General features: G+C 46.5%; 1 protein-coding gene across 2 annotated transcripts in view; it reads left to right on the forward strand.

The window, feature by feature from the left end:
* The window catches only part of LOC116795353 (ubiquinol-cytochrome-c reductase complex assembly factor 1), a 49011-nt gene extending 40560 nt beyond the window's left edge, over positions 1 to 8451 (forward strand). For both annotated transcript variants that reach the window (XM_032705016.1, XM_032705017.1), the window contains exons 8-10: positions 2423 to 2500; positions 3889 to 4002; positions 7277 to 8451. In XM_032705016.1, coding sequence (XP_032560907.1) covers positions 2423 to 2500; positions 3889 to 4002; positions 7277 to 7411 — 327 coding nt within the window. In that variant the 3' untranslated portion in view covers positions 7412 to 8451. The remainder of the gene's footprint in view (positions 1 to 2422; positions 2501 to 3888; positions 4003 to 7276) is intronic.
* Positions 8452 to 15273: the final 6822 nt, after the last annotated feature.

Genomic DNA, 15273 nt, shown 5'->3' on the forward strand with positions numbered 1-15273 from the left:
CAGTCCTGGGCCAGTCAGGCGATAGTACATAAATCTCTCCAGTGACAGCTCTGCACTGGGTTGTTCCAAGGAAGGCAAAGGGGCGAAGTCCCAAGAAGAGCTCCAGATGTTACTGATTTTTTCCCTGTTATTAGCAATTACTCCCTTGGAATTCTCTAGCAGTTTTCCTTCTTAATAACAGACTGTGGAAGAGTCAGCAGAATCATGACCAACCAGATCATGAAACTTGCCAGTGGTGAGAACGTGCACAAGCTCTGAAAGAGGAAGCACTTCCAGCAAATGCTGATTTGGATTTACTCATTTTTCTTGATTTATAAAGAAGGATTTTTCTTTCAGTGTTTGTACCTAACCAATGCCAATTGTATTCTTCAGAAACTGCAATATTCCTGTAAATATAATTTTACTGCCTAAGATACAGCTCCATCCCCAGACTCATGTTTTATATCCGAAACTGTCTTTTAAGATGTATTTATTGCCATGTTTGTTTAACTTGGTTATCTCCTTCATCCATCTATTTCTTGCTAACTTAAAGCTGCTGCTCTTTGTTTTTAGTAGGGAAAGCTGCTTCCCCAGGGATGTATAGTCCAGGACTTGTCTCTGTAATGGGACTATTTGTTTTCTTTGCCCCTTGCAGTTGCCTGCTGTAACATTTGTAGTATGTGTTAAGTAATCCTTGAGGTAACATTTTTATTATGTCATAAAAAGTGCGTGGCAAATATATAATAACTCATGGAATTTGTTTGTTTAAAATGGAAGGATAATTTATTGAGTGTGTTACATGAGACCTGCTCCCCCTTATTAGAGCTGTAGAAGTGCAGCTTATTTAGAAGTATGTTCTATTGAGAAAAACCACGATCTCTGACATGCATAGAAGGTTTGAGCATGGTTGGGTAGAAATGACATCATAGTTTATGTACTCAATAAAAATTTAATTAAGTCATTACAGAAGTTGCAGTCATCATTTAACCCTCTGATTTCTTATGTTTAGTTCTTTTTTTAAACATTCAATAATAACCAGTCTCCAAATCTTGATAGCCTATAAAATATCTGCATGAATTTTAATAGTTTATATTAATGGAAAAATATGAGTAACTGACATAAAAGGAATTTTCCTTGTGTTTGCACTATGTGCATTGCTATAAAAATCAACAGATGAAAAAAGACAGTGGTTTAATGGAAGAATATTTGAACTGGAGACTTGGCAAAAACTAACTCTTGTTTTGACAGAAAACCTGTTGCATAATTACCGAGGTGAATACTCATAAGGATGCTGAGAGAGTATTCAGGATAAGAGGTTCCCAGTGTGATGGGCTGTACCTCAAGGACCCTGCACTCCTGTTCACTGTCTCTGTTTTGTAAAACTTGTCTCCAGGCTCAGTCTCACCCCTGAGTGTCCTGCTGGTGTGCAGGCCTTGATTATCCTTGTCATTTATAGTTCAGTAGAAAAAAAATGCTTGGATCCCTCACGAGAGCCAGTACAAAGAAGCAGCTTTGCTAAAGTGTAGCTGAGCCCTTGGGAGAGGAACTGAATCACTTTGGTGATGAAGTACAGGCAAAAGGGACAGACCGTGCAGGAGGGAGATGCACAGGAGGCACTTCAGCTGTCTCTCTGCATCCAGCAGTTGCTCCAGTTCCATCTTAAGCTCACATGGGGTCAGTTCTCAAGCCAATGGGTAGCTTAGGCCAAACCAGCAAATATTTAAGCAATTGTTAAATTTAGTTGAAAGTCAGTGTGGAACTTGGACTGAGGCACACAGCATTAGGGGGAAGTCGCTGGATCATCACAAACTCTGAAAGAAATTTAGTCATAGTCAAAAACTAGTGAGTCTGAGCTCCCAGAGATGCTGTAGAGGCAGAATTCATGTGCTTGCTGACTGAGAGCCAGTGCTGACAGGTAAGGAGGGAGCAGTGGCAGGGATGGTGTCTCTGTCTTTAGCATTCCTGTACTTTCACTGCAGTGGCACGTCCAGTTCTGCAGTCCATGCTTTGAGAGAAAAAAGTTGAAAAACCTTTGAGTTTCTAAGAATGAATCAAGGTCTGGAAAAGCTGCTCAATAGTTAAACTACAGAGGAGTCTCCATTCTCTTGTGCTGTGCTGGCACTGCCAGGACAGCTTTGCTTCCTGCTGCTTCAGCAACGTTTTCTCTCCGCTCGTGCAGTGGTGGCAGAGCTGTTGGCTCAGGGTGGTTCTGCCAGTTGTATATTGAGTAACACCAACTGCATTTGTGTCAGAATGAACAGAGCTGTGTCTCAGGGGGGTTCTACAGGGACTGACTGCACCAGGGTTTTGCTTACAGCTACTTCCTCAGCAAGCTGGGCTGGGGCACTGGTTCTCCTTTGCCTGCTCACAGTGAAACTGGTAATATTTTCTCCTCACCCCCTCTTTAGAACCTACACTGATGGTTTTCTGGTTTATTTTTCAGATTAATTCTGTTGCTCTAAAGGAAGATTTGAAAAGTATGGTAGAAAATTTCTATGCAGCTCTGTTTGGATACGATGAGGTAAGAAGGATGTTTTCAGTGAATGTGCCACAACTGGGCCATCTAATTCATGAACACAGAATATTCCAGATATTAGGTAGAATTCAGTGTCCATATCTTTGGAGAAATGTTACGTTAGGGAAGAGACTTCTTAGTTATGTACCTGAATGAAAGGACTTTTAAGAAAACAGCACAGAGCACATGGATTTAAACCATGGGATGTGGAAGGGGTTAGGGTGTTCTTGATGCTACTTCTCCATCCCTGCTTGGCCATCACTAAATCATTTCCTCCCTCTGAATCCCATTGTACTAAGCTGTACTTTGAAAACAAAGAGTATTTATGGAGTATTTATAGGGAGTCTATGTGAGAATATTTATAGGCAGTACCTAATAATACGTGGGGGCAAAAGCACCACTGTGCACAAGTGTCTGCAGGACTTCCAAGAGGAAAATACAATGACATCATATGTTTTTGTAGTTATTTTTTTGCTCTAGTGAGTGTTGCTCTTCAGATGTTCTTATTCACATAATGGTACTATTTCTTTGCACAGTGATTTGCATTATTAATATCTTGTAAACTCATAGAGTTGTGGACAGTGTTACACATACAAATTTATAATCTAGTTATAACTAGATGTGTCTGCCTGTGGTTTGTTGACAGTCTTTTTGGAAACAAAATGTCTGCTTCAATTAAAGACAAACGTTGACTTTTTTATTTTTAACTGAATATTTTACAGTCCTGTTTTGCCTTTGGCAAATGTACTAGCAGAAAACAGGAGTTAAGAGACTATAGTGATAATACCACATAATCTAAGAAGACAATAAAAGTGGGAGAGGATTTGGGCGAAAAGCTTCATGGATGTGGTTCCTGTATAAACCAAAGCCAGTATTAGATTTAACTGGAAAAATCTACATGATTCTTGATGAGGAGGAGTTCTCTCTCATTTAGAATGAAAAGTAAAAAAGCAAAGCAAAATAGCAAAATCCAGACTACATTTCTGCAACGTTGGATTAAATATCCTCTAATTTTTCTTTTCCAAGTCTTATGGGCTTCACACGTTCCCATGAGATGGTGCTGCCTTCTCTGCAAGGTCACCACTTTTATGGTAAAGATTTCATAACACAGAAATGCAGTTATCAACTCCTGTATTAGGAATACCCTGACCCAGGTTTTTTCCAAATTAACTTGCCAGAATATTGGTTACAGGCTGCTCTGTAAATTAATTTAAGGCCAGGGTTGTTTTTCCATTCTGGGAAAGAGTGATGTTGCTGCCTTTCCATGTGCAGGGCCCGTGGCAGCTGTGGCTGAGACAGGTGCCATGGCCAGGGGCCAAGTGCACTGATGTGGGTGTCTCGTGTTCAGACCCTCTTCACGTGCAGTTTTTAATCCCCCTCCGTACTTCCTTTAGGGAATCTTGTCTGATGATCATGTTCTGGCAGCAGCTCTTTGGAGGAACCTTTTTAACAGGAACTGTGACGACCCTCGGCATCTGGAGTTACTCGTGGAGTACGTGCGCAAACAGGTACGGAGGGAGGCTCCTCCCCAGCCTCTCTTTACAGTATTGAATACTTGTTTTTATTGCTTGCATATGTAGCTCAGTTCTCATAAATAAATCTGATTTTAATATTCAGTGATCATGTTTAAAGAGAAAAAGGTAAAAATATAAAATCTGGATTATATTTATTATAGAATCGGAGACTATCTTGGGTTGGAAGGGACCCACAAGGACCATCCAGTCCAACCCCTGGCCCAGCACAGACACCCCAGCAATCCCACCCTGTCCCTCAGAGCGTTGTCCAAACCCTCCTGGAGCTCTGGCGGCCTTGGTGCTGTGCCCACTGCCCTGGGAGCCTGTTCAGTGCCAACCACCCTCTGGGGGAAGAAGCTTTCCCTGAGATCCAACCTGACCCTGCCCTGACACAGCTCCAGCTGTTCCCTGGGTCCTGTCACTGGTCATCAGAGAGAAGAGATCATTATTGCAGTTTGGTGAAAAGAGAAGCTCACAGAATATTGAAAACAATCCTGCTCATCTCTTTCTGGACATCTGCTATGGAGGGGCTTGAAAAATCTGTCAGAAATGGGCTGCAGCTTGTTGTAGGTTATAATTGTTGTTTTGGAGCTGGGATCCTCATAGTGAAATAGCTTGAAAGTCTCTGATGATCTTTGGGGGAAAGAAGGAAAAGGTTTTGTTTTCAAGACTAATTTCTGTTTCTTTTAGTTATTACCTGGAGGAGACAATACTGAGTAGTGTTTGTCCTCTTAACCTTGAGGAGGTTTGTGATTAAGGTTTCTAGGAAATGTTCGTGGGATACAGCCCAGGTGGGCATCAAAGAAAAGGGTGAGAGAGGTTCTGGAGGAAGAGTGTAGGGTGTTGGACAGGGAATTGAGGACCAGAATTTCCACAGCATGATTCCCTGTAATGTTTCCAATACTGTATTCAGGATCAGATAGAGGTTTAGAGAGAAAGTATTTCAGTTTGTGTCTGAGAAAATGGCATGGGAAATCAAGGGCTAGGCTTCCCAAGGGACTGAGGACACTTTGTGAATGCCGGAAGGCTCTCAGGAGGGACTGGCTTAATTTAATGCTGAGGGTTGCTGATGCTTAAAATCAGTGGGGCTGTAGGAAAGTTTGCAGGGAGCAAACACATATAAGAAGTCACTTGGGACAATCTCCTGCCAGATAGGGAATTTGTTGCACTTCTGTATATTCAAGCAAAGGTCAGAAGCAATCAGCATTTCAATAGGAAAGAGTGATCAGGTAGAAAAATGTGGCACATTGGGGAGGAATCAGCACAGGTTCTGTGCAGGCAGGTCATTCCTGCAGACAGGTGGTGCACTTGAGGAGAACATTCCCAGCTTTACAGATATGTCAGTGAGCTCTGAACTTTTGCCACACAAGAACGAGGCCTTGAGATTACAACTGTATTATCAAAACTTCAGCTCAGCACTCTGTAGTGTTTAAAAAAAATGTAAAACAAATGCTCAGAGCTATTAAAGAATAGAGAATAAAATAGTGCTGTCCTGCCACTTTTTACATCCATGGGACCTGTATGAACTTGAATAATGTGTCTGGTTTGGGTGCTGACCATCGAGACAGACAAAACCTGCACTGGAGAAGGCTCAGAGAGGAGCAGTAAGGGTGACAGTGAAACAGCTCCTTTATTAGCAAAGAGTAGGATCCCCTGTCCAAAAAAAACCAGCTGAGAAAGAACAGGAAATAGCTCTGGGAAATCCTGAAGGCATGTGAAAGGTGAGCAAGGAAAGGTGTTCAGTGACACAGGAACGGGGGGACAGAATGTTGCCACTGCACATGGATTCCAAAGCCACTGTCCAGGGCCATTACAACCACTTCAGACTCATTCCCTGAAAGAAAAGATTTTGAGAGGGCAGGAAAAGAAATCCGGAAAATAGCGCTGTGTGCATTTAACTCCTCCTGGGGAATCTGCAGGTGGTGGCTGTCAGGAGCAGGGCATTGTGCTTAGGTGGCTTTTTGATGTGGCCATTGGTGCATTCTTTCCTCTGTTGAGAAACTCCTTGTCCAATTATCCTTTGTTTCCAGTAACATTGTGTCCCAGGTCTTCCCCACAATTTCCTGTGGATCCTTCTCTAACATTGGCTATTAGTGGATGCCAGAGAAGAATATACTAACAGGGCAACATGTGCACTGTGCCCCTGCTCAGCTCTCCCAGCCTTCCTGAGCCAGCAGTGGTCAGCTTGGCTTCCACTGACCCTTGAGGGACTATTTTCTTTTTCTTTCCCCTCCCTGTATTCACAGTGTCCTGTGGCAGCAAGTTAATTCTATGCTATACGGCAAGAGGTTTTTTTATTTTGCTTAAATTTCATTAAATCCCCAAGTATTTTGCCCAGAGAAGCTGTGGCTGCCCCATCCTTGGGAGCGTCCGAGGCCAGGTTGGATGGGACTTGGAGCAACCTGGGATAGGGGGAGGTGTCCCTGCCCATGGAGGGGGTGGAACGGGACTTTAAGGTCCCTTCCAACCCAAACCGTTCTGGGATTTCTTGTACTGTGAGGATGAATGTTCATTCCATGTTCATCTCCTCCAGCTCCTGTGCTTTTATGTGATAAATCCCAGGTGCTCCCTACTGGTCAGGCCTTTTTTTGTGTAGTGAAAAGCCTCAGTCTGTGTGAAGCCCTTCTAATGAGAGCCCTCCACAGGGTGATGATATGGGCAGTGTCACCTGCAGGAACGCCAGGAAGATAAAATGACTCACGGTAGCTCTGTGTGGCTCCTCTTTGCCCTGATGCCAAACTCTCAGAGGAGGCATTAGCTGAAGTGTTAGTGGAGAGCCTGATGCAGGTGACTCCTGAGGATCTGCAGATCCTTATCTCCCAAGCCTTGCCATGGTGCTTTGCAGTCACAGAATCACAGAATATGCTGAGTTGGAAGGGACTCACAAGGATCATCCAGTCCAAGTCCTGGTCCTGCACAGGCCCATCCCAAGAGTCACCCCCTGTGCCCCAGAGGATCATCCAAACTCTCCTGGAGCTCTGGCAGCCTTGGGGCTGTGCCCACTGCCCTGGGGAGCCTGGGCAGTGCCCAACCACCCTCTGGGGGAAGGAACTTTTTCTAATATCCAACCCAAACCTTCCTGACACAACTTCAGGCCATTCCCTCGGGTCTTGTCACAGTGGGAAGCGACCTTTTTAGGTCTGCCTCGTGCAAATGGCAAAGTAGGCAAAAATCTCCCTGTTGTGCTTGCCTTCTGCACGTGTTTGTGCAGCTCTTGAGAGCCTTGACTGTGTGATGGGACAGTGGCAGTGACTTGCTGTGCTTGCAGGTGCAGCACCTGGACGCGCTGAGCGGGGAGGACCTGCTGCTCACGGGCGAGGTGAGCTGGCGGCCGCTGGTGGAGAGCGACGCCCGCAGCATCCTCAAGCCCCTCTCCCCCGTGTACAACGACGAAGGACTCTGAGATCCCTGTTGGAACAGCTTGGGAGGCGTGCCTGAAGTGGGACTGGGCTGAGGCCGTGGGCTCAGGAAGGAAAATCTGCTGTTGGAAGAAAAATGTTTCATTAGCTATCCCATCCGTGGTGCCTCAGTAGCAACCTGGACAGCCATACTCCTCTGAACCTTCACCCGCAAGTAAATCCTCGTTGGTTTGAGAACCTCTGTCCTTTTTATGGCCCTGAGTGGCCCTGGCTGTCAAATGGACAGAGCTGCCTTCTGTCTTTAGGAAACCAGGTATTCACCATGACATAGAGTTCTCTCAAGAAGACATTTCTGTCCTTTGCCTCGTTTAAAGAGCTGCTACCCAGAGACACATTGGTGTCCTCTGCTCCCTGAATGGTTGTCAATGCAAATCTGAGCTTTGAATATTAGATGTTAAATATATATTTTAAAAGCCTAATATTGAGATGGAATGGTCCATCTTTGCTTTAGTGGAGTTAAGAATTGCTTTAAAAGATTCTGAAGGGTTTTCTGTGAAAATCCTTTTTTAGAAACTCTGCTCTGTTGCACAAGAATGAGAGAATGCAAAGAATAATGCACGGTCCCCAGCAATCCTCTGTGTCTCTGGCCATCTTAGGGAGATTAAAGCCCAAATCATGGCTGGGCTGGCACTAAAAGCTGCCTCAGTACTTGATGTTCCAGTCTGCCTTGCTGATACTTCCACGTTCTCTGTAGAGTTGTGCTCTAGGAATTTCTTCCTGAAAAGAACATCCCTGTTTGTGTCGCTGGGACAGGACTCTGCCATCCTCCTTACCCCATAACATGGTCCAGGGCTTTTTAACAAGACCCATCAGTGCCAGAGAAAACTTTCTATGGCTGTGCAGGCAAATAATGCCAACACAGTAATTAGGGGAGCAGGAGCTGCACTGGTGAGATCAGCAGAGGCTGAGGTGCTCTGTGTGGGTGGAGGGTTCACCAGGCTGTTTCCAGGTCAGTGGCAAAACCAGTTTTCATTTCTCTCCTGTCCAAAATCCAAGTCAATAATAAATGTCAGTCTGGGTAAAATTGGTGTGTGTTTGTTTTTTGTGCCCTGTGTGCTTTTGATAAGAATAAGCCCTATAAAATCAGGGCTTATTCCTAATAAAAATATTAAACAAAAGTCGAAGGTGATAGTCCTTAATTTATGAATTTAATCCTCAATTTGTGACTCCTTAATCTGGTGAAAGTGTGACTGTGCCTGGCTGTGACTGTTCTTCCTTCTCAAGTTGCTTTCTTCGTAGTGTGTGTGTTGGGGAATATTTGCCATCCCTCCTCCATGCAAAGAGCAGTGGGATGCAGGATAGAGGCTCCCAAACACTGCCTTGTATTTTTTTTTTTTTTTAAATCTTCTCTTAGGGAGCCTTCTGTGTATAAAACAGGCGTTTTGTTATTTTCTTTCCAAGGCGAACTTCCTCAGTTTAACTTGTTATAAAATGAGTCACGTAAAGAGCCCCTCTCTGTGTGAGGTGTATCCCTTCTCTGTGAAAACATTACAGCCCAAACAACTTGCTTGCAGTTTATTTAAGATGCTTTTGTTGAAAGCTGAGCTAAGCAGAGAAACCTCTTATGTGTGAAGTATTATACAGTGTGTGTGAGATAATAACACCTTGTAATTCATTACAGCTGGCTTGTATTTACATAAAAGAAGGCTGAGCTGTGTAGGAATTTGCTGATTAATTTATTTTTAATGAGAGTGAAGTATACCAAGTACCAAAATAAACTTTACTTTGTGTATCTTACTGCTCCTGAAATAGGTGGAAAAATTAATGGTAGATATTTTGGCTCAAAGCTATGTACATTAATTCATATACAAAACAGTTATTTAAACTTTAACCCCTTTCCTGCTATGTAATTTAAACCTGGACTCATGTTATCCATGCCATGGGAACACAGGACTGGGATTCCACCACCGTCCAGCCTGAGAGACCGTGTACGTCTGTGGTGCCCATGTGAAACCAGGAGGTGCTGGAATTCCTGGGGCAGCTGGTCTGGAGGTGACAATGCCCTCTGTACTCTGAATGTGGTCAAAATGGAACCCTTCCCTGTGTTTATGGGCAGGAGGCTCCAGAAATGATGGTGCCAGATGCACTCATTAGCATCTGCCTTTGCTCCTTTTATTAGGGTGAGAATAAAGACCTGTAATCACAGCCCTGCCTGGGCCATGAAATGCTGCACCCACCCGCTGGCTGGGCTGAGCCAGCACTGGGGTGTGTTTGGGGGTGTGGGGCCTGGTGAGAAAGTAAGGCAGAAACTGTCTCTGAGTTATAAAAAGGTAATTTTTAGAAAGGAAACATCCACTGGAAGCTACACAGGACCAGGGAAGAGTTTGCTTCCCAGTCATTAGTTACCTGGAGACAGGATCTGGATGTACAATATTAGACTGGATATTAGGATGAAATCCTTCCCTGGGAGGGTGGTGAGGCCCTGGCACAGGTTGCCCAGAGAAGCTGTGGCTGCCCCTGGATCCCTGGAAGTGTCCAAGGCCAGGTTGGACGGGGCTTGGAGCAACCTGGGCTAGTGGGAGGTGTCCCTGCCCATGGCAGGGGGTGGAACTGGATGGGCTTTAAGGTCCCTTCCCATACAAACCATTCCATGATTCTGATATGACTTCTCTTACTCTCAAGAGGTGAAGAAAGGTGAGCTGGAAAGGTGCCATTGCCAGTATCTTATATAAGACATCTTCCTTTACAGCCAGAATTTTAGAGTCCTTGAAAGAAAATACATTTCCAGTAGCAAAACCTGCTCCCTGCAAGTGTTCCAGCAGCAGTGACTGGCAGGTGAGTGATTCTTATGCACAGCACTGCTCCAAGGGCAGCAGAACAGAGGGGTCTGAACCAAACTTATTGTAAAGCCCACCTTTTCCCATTTCCAAGGTTTTCCAAAGGGAATGATTGAAGGTGTTTTGCTTATGGACAGTTCTTTGTTTATGCTGCTGGGTTTTTGGAAAGTGGTCTCAGAGCATCTTGGGAGCACTTACTGTATTTCAAGTGAACATATGCACGTGCATTTCTTCTGGAAGGAACCTTGTAAAGCACTTTATCATCCATCCTGATCTCCTGTCTCATATACAGAATTTGGACATCACTGGTTATTCTGAAGGACTTATTCCTCCAGATTTCCCAGGTATCTTGAAATGAAGAGCCATGAGCCCCTAGGAAGCACTCAGTATTTCAGCTGGATCTTGGCTTGCTCTCTGTGAGCAGAAGGGCCACTGCTCAGTGTCCTCCTTTCCTTCTCTCCTGTTTTGCACTAGTGGGAGAACAGGAGCATGTTTTGCCTCACAGGGTCAAACTTGGGAAGACTCTTGCTTCAGGCTGATTTTCTTAAGACATTTTGGAGTAGGGCAGAGTCATCTGATACCCTTCAATGCCCACTCTCTATTTTAGGTGTTTAAATGTTTTTCTGTGCCATCTCAGCTGCTGTGCTCACACCGCATTTGAGTATTGAACTGTTTTCCCTGCATCTCTAAAACACTGAAGTGGTGAGAGCATGGGCATCCTGTGCTGTCCAGTGCTTAAGCAGTGCTTAAGCCCTGCTGAAATGCAACTACCACTTCCCAGATTTGTGACTCCCATCTGCACCTTCCACATTTTCAGCTGTACCTCTGCCCCACCAAGCCCTTGGGTCAGAACTGCTGCTCCTGACCTGGCAGCTGGACAAACCACTGTCCTGTCTCCCTTATCCTGCCCCTCGCTTGAAGGATTGAGTAAGAGCAAATTTTTCCACTAGAGCTTTATATCAGATGAACAGTATGAGTAGATGAAGAGTAGCAAAGCCATAGGAAGGTGAGCATCAGCTGGGAGGGGACTGGTTCTGCAGGCCCAGTCCTGTGATGTGCCACTGCCACTTCATGGCACCACTTTGAGGAGCAGTGGGAGCTGTGCCTGACCCTGTGCCCCACTCATATTTTTCCACATTCTCACACTTGCAGCGTTTCTGTGGGACTGGTTTAATCCTGAGCACACAGCAAGGGTTGTCTGCATCCCAGGGATGTGCTGAAGTGCCTCTTGAGCATTTGGAGAGGTTTGCTGATCCCCTCTACAGGTGTGCTGAACAATTCCTGGAGCTCCACAGCCAGACCATGTGTACTTTCTTCCAGGAAGATGAAAGTCATGGAGGGAATTGGAAGGGTTTAAGTTAACACCTAGAAACTTCTGTGTCTTTCTTACTTTTCTGCCAAGAGAGTTGTGCCACAAATGCAGTGGTCATCTCAGGCCCCAGTGCAGGGGTTTGGTTGTGAGTACATGGGGTTTTTCCTTGGATGATGCTGGTGGCAGCTAATTTAGAATCACAGAATATCTTGAGCTGGAAGGGACCCACAAGGATCATCAAGTCCAACTCCTGTCCCTGTGCAGCACACCCCAAGAATCCCACCCTGTACCTGAGAGCATTGTCCACATTTCCTAGTAGAGACCCCCCTGTAGAGGCTCCTGTCCTCCCCATCTGCCTCTTCACATCTGCTGTGCTTTGTCTGATCTTTGTTGTCTCTGATTAATAAACCCTAATCAAGGCTTCTTTGCTCTTTTTCCTACAAGAGGCTGTGATGAGCCTGTGCCCTGTCTTTGCCACTGACCTGGGCTGTGTCCAGCTTGCCTGGGCCTTTAGTTACCCAAGGCTGGATGAACCCCCCTTGCAGCCCTCTGGGTGCTGGTTCCCCTGTGCTGTGCCATAGGGAGCAGTGTCTCCATCTCTCGGGCACATTGTCTGCATGGCCTGGCCCTGAGCGCTCTCCGTGTTCTCCTGAGAAGTCAAAGAGAGGGCAGGAGCTTACAAGGGAGTCCAGGAAACTTGGCGAGGACACAGGACAGACTCTGAGGCTCAGCATGAGTGAGCAGTGGGCTCTGCTGCTTGTGCAGTGCCCACCTCTCCCCTGTCTGCCAAGGGACTGTCCCCGGGGTTGCTGTTGGCTGCCCGGCCTCCTGCGCTGTAGTGGGGCAGTTACACATTAACAGTCCCATGATCCTTCCCAGGTTTTTTTTTGCCACTGCCCCTTCTTCAGGCGTTCAGGGCTGTCCTGTGCATCCTACGTGTGTTCTTCCTGAAGTTGCTGAACATGTTGAGGGAGTACTTGTTTTGCTTACAGTCATTCAACCTGCTAAGCAGCTTGTTCTGCTCATTTGTGGGACAGAAGAGATGGTTGGGCCTCATCCTTCCACTGGGAATGCAGAGCAGGAGCTCACAGGAGTGTGATTCCACCTTCTGCTGTTACATTTCAGTGGCTGCTCCAGATGTGATGTGCTGAGAGGAGCCAGGGAGTTTAGGACCAATGGCAAAGGATCTGCTGGAGGGACCTGCGGCAGGTTACTGGGAACACTTCCCTGCACACAAATGCAGGAACTATCAACTTCTGCTGTCCTGCTCTTGCTGTCTCGTGCAGGTGTGTTCATGCAGGAGGGCCCTGCACGTGCTGCCAAGCCTGGATCCTGTTGGGAAGCTGCTGCAGCTCTCCCAGGGGGTGAGAGCTCCTTCGTGCTTATTTCGGGAGCGAGGAGCCCTGCACATTCATTAATGACTCTGTCACTGACTGAAAGAGTGAGCCAGGCTCCTGCATTCCTCATCCCACCTGCCCGCTCCTGGGCTGCTCCACATCCTGTCAAAAACCAGGCATCTCATGCAGATTTACTCACTGTCCCACATCCTTCCCTGCGTACCCTCTTCCTGCTGGTAGCCAGGCCCACTGATGTCACAAAGCCCACTTCCATTCCTGTGTATTCCCTTTGGAAGGAAGGGCTGTCTGAAAGTGCTTTTTCCCATGTTCAGCCCAGGGCAGCAGCCAAGGGAGTGGCACAGGGTGGTCTCTCTCCTGACAGCTGTGCCCTGAGCAGCTCGGGGCTGGACCTTGGAGGGCCCCCACAGTAGATCCATGGCCACACACTGGTTTCCCTGCATGGCACAGGGGGTAGTTGGGACCTCAGAGCTGCAACAGGAGAGAACCTGGGAATATGGTGGGAACACTGCTGGGCACAGGGGTTCCCTGCCTCCCCTGCCATCACTTGTGGATGGATAATTTGACCTGGGGCTGGCAACTGGTGCCCAGTGCCCTGTGTGAGGCTGCCTGTCCCCTAATTTGAGAGAGCCCTAAACAAATGGAAAAGATGAAACAAGGAAATTTGTGTGCTGCCTCTGTGTTTGGAAGATTCGGTAACGCCATGGTTGGGAACCTCGAACAAAATATGGGGAGATTTGACTCTGCACTGCTCTGTGGGTTCAGTGCTGGCAGAGCTCAGTTCAGAACTACAACTGGGACTTTTCATCCAGCTGTGCTGGCTGTGTGTATCTGGCCAGTGAATTCCACACAGTGGAACGCTGCTATGCAGTGCCTTCCAGAAATGTCTGTAGAGAAGTGTCTTGGAGCACTGTGATGTTTTGTGATGGAAGATGTGGGTTTCAGTCTGAAATAAGGCGGGAGGGGGGAAGCAAATCTGGCTTCCCATGTTCCCAGGTGAGTGCTCTCCCAGAACTATCAGGAAACAGGTTGGCAGGCTGCCTTCCATGTGTGCGTGAAGAGGAAGCAGCAGGTACATTCTGTGGAAAACCCAGGCAAGGCACTTGTGTTTGCTGAGCTCCAAGAACATCTGCAGTGGGATGCAAGGATTAAGTATTGCCTAATGCTTGGATCCTGGCTGGGCTCAGGTATCAACCAGAGCAGAGCTGCCCAGGGACATTGGCTTGGAAGTGGCACCTGGGGGGTGTGTTCAGCCAGAGGGAATTTTCCCCTTGTCTTTCTATGTTGATTGCAGAAGGTGTGCAGACAACACTTCCAGATAAGATCCCTGCTTTTAGCTGGCAAAAATGGGCTGATGCGATTCCCACATCCTGTGTTGGCCAATGAGCCTGTGGAGTGCCAATTATAGACATTTATCTCTTTGCCAGACAGAAGGGACAGGACACCTCTCATCTAATTTTAGATGTCTGCATGGTAAACCTCTGTCCCTGACTGGCAGCCTGAGCTCCTGCTGCTTGGTGGGGAGAGATAAAGCACTTCCCAGGCACATTTCATGGGACCTGTCTCAGGTGTCTGCTGCAGGGTGAGCTAACTGACTCCTAGAAGTCTCTGCCTCTCCCCACCAACCCCGAAGGAGCCCAGCCTGACAAGCTGGGCTGGAGATGTTTACATCGTGTGTGCTTTCATGTGCTGAGGTCCATGAGAAATTACTGGAGGGAGAGTAGGTCATTACCGAACACCAGCTGGAGACAGTGTAAATCCCTTTAGAGAGTCTGCAGCAGTTGTTTATGTGGCAGAAGATATGCATTTGATGACTTTTTTAACATTCATGCTCTCTTCAGCTCTTTAGGAAGGCAAAAAGTAGGGTGGTGTTACCCTTCTTTTATGTTATCACTGGCAAAGCAGCTCCAGAAAAACACCCATTATGTTACTGCCCCTTCCCTGTGTTATTTCCCCGAACTTCCTTACCTTGGGTTGGCTGGTCACCTCACATTTTAAATTAGTATTCTTTATTTTCACCTGTAACACTTTTGTGCCAGCAGCTTTGTTATAATTTTGTCCCATCTCTGCTGCTATTTTTGCCCTTGTTTGCTGCACCACAGCAAAGCCATGACATCCAACTTCTGTTTTCTGATTCCATCCACTTTTGCTTCTGTTCTTGCCATTTGCACAGTCCTGCTGAGGCTACATCCTGACTTCAGGCATCTAAAGACTAGACAGCTAATCTGAACTAATCATCCACTCAGCTCTAGTCCCTGGAGAGTGATAGTCCCTGGGGGACATGATTCATCCCAGCTGACTTAGAGCCTGGTGTGTGAATGTGCTGGTTCACACTCAGGCGTGGTCACCCCTCTCCACTGACAATCGCCCCGTGATTATTCCAGAGCACATATTTAGCTTTT

This window comes from Chiroxiphia lanceolata, chromosome 17 (assembly GCF_009829145.1).
Source record: "Chiroxiphia lanceolata isolate bChiLan1 chromosome 17, bChiLan1.pri, whole genome shotgun sequence".
Lineage (NCBI taxonomy): Eukaryota > Metazoa > Chordata > Aves > Passeriformes > Pipridae > Chiroxiphia > Chiroxiphia lanceolata.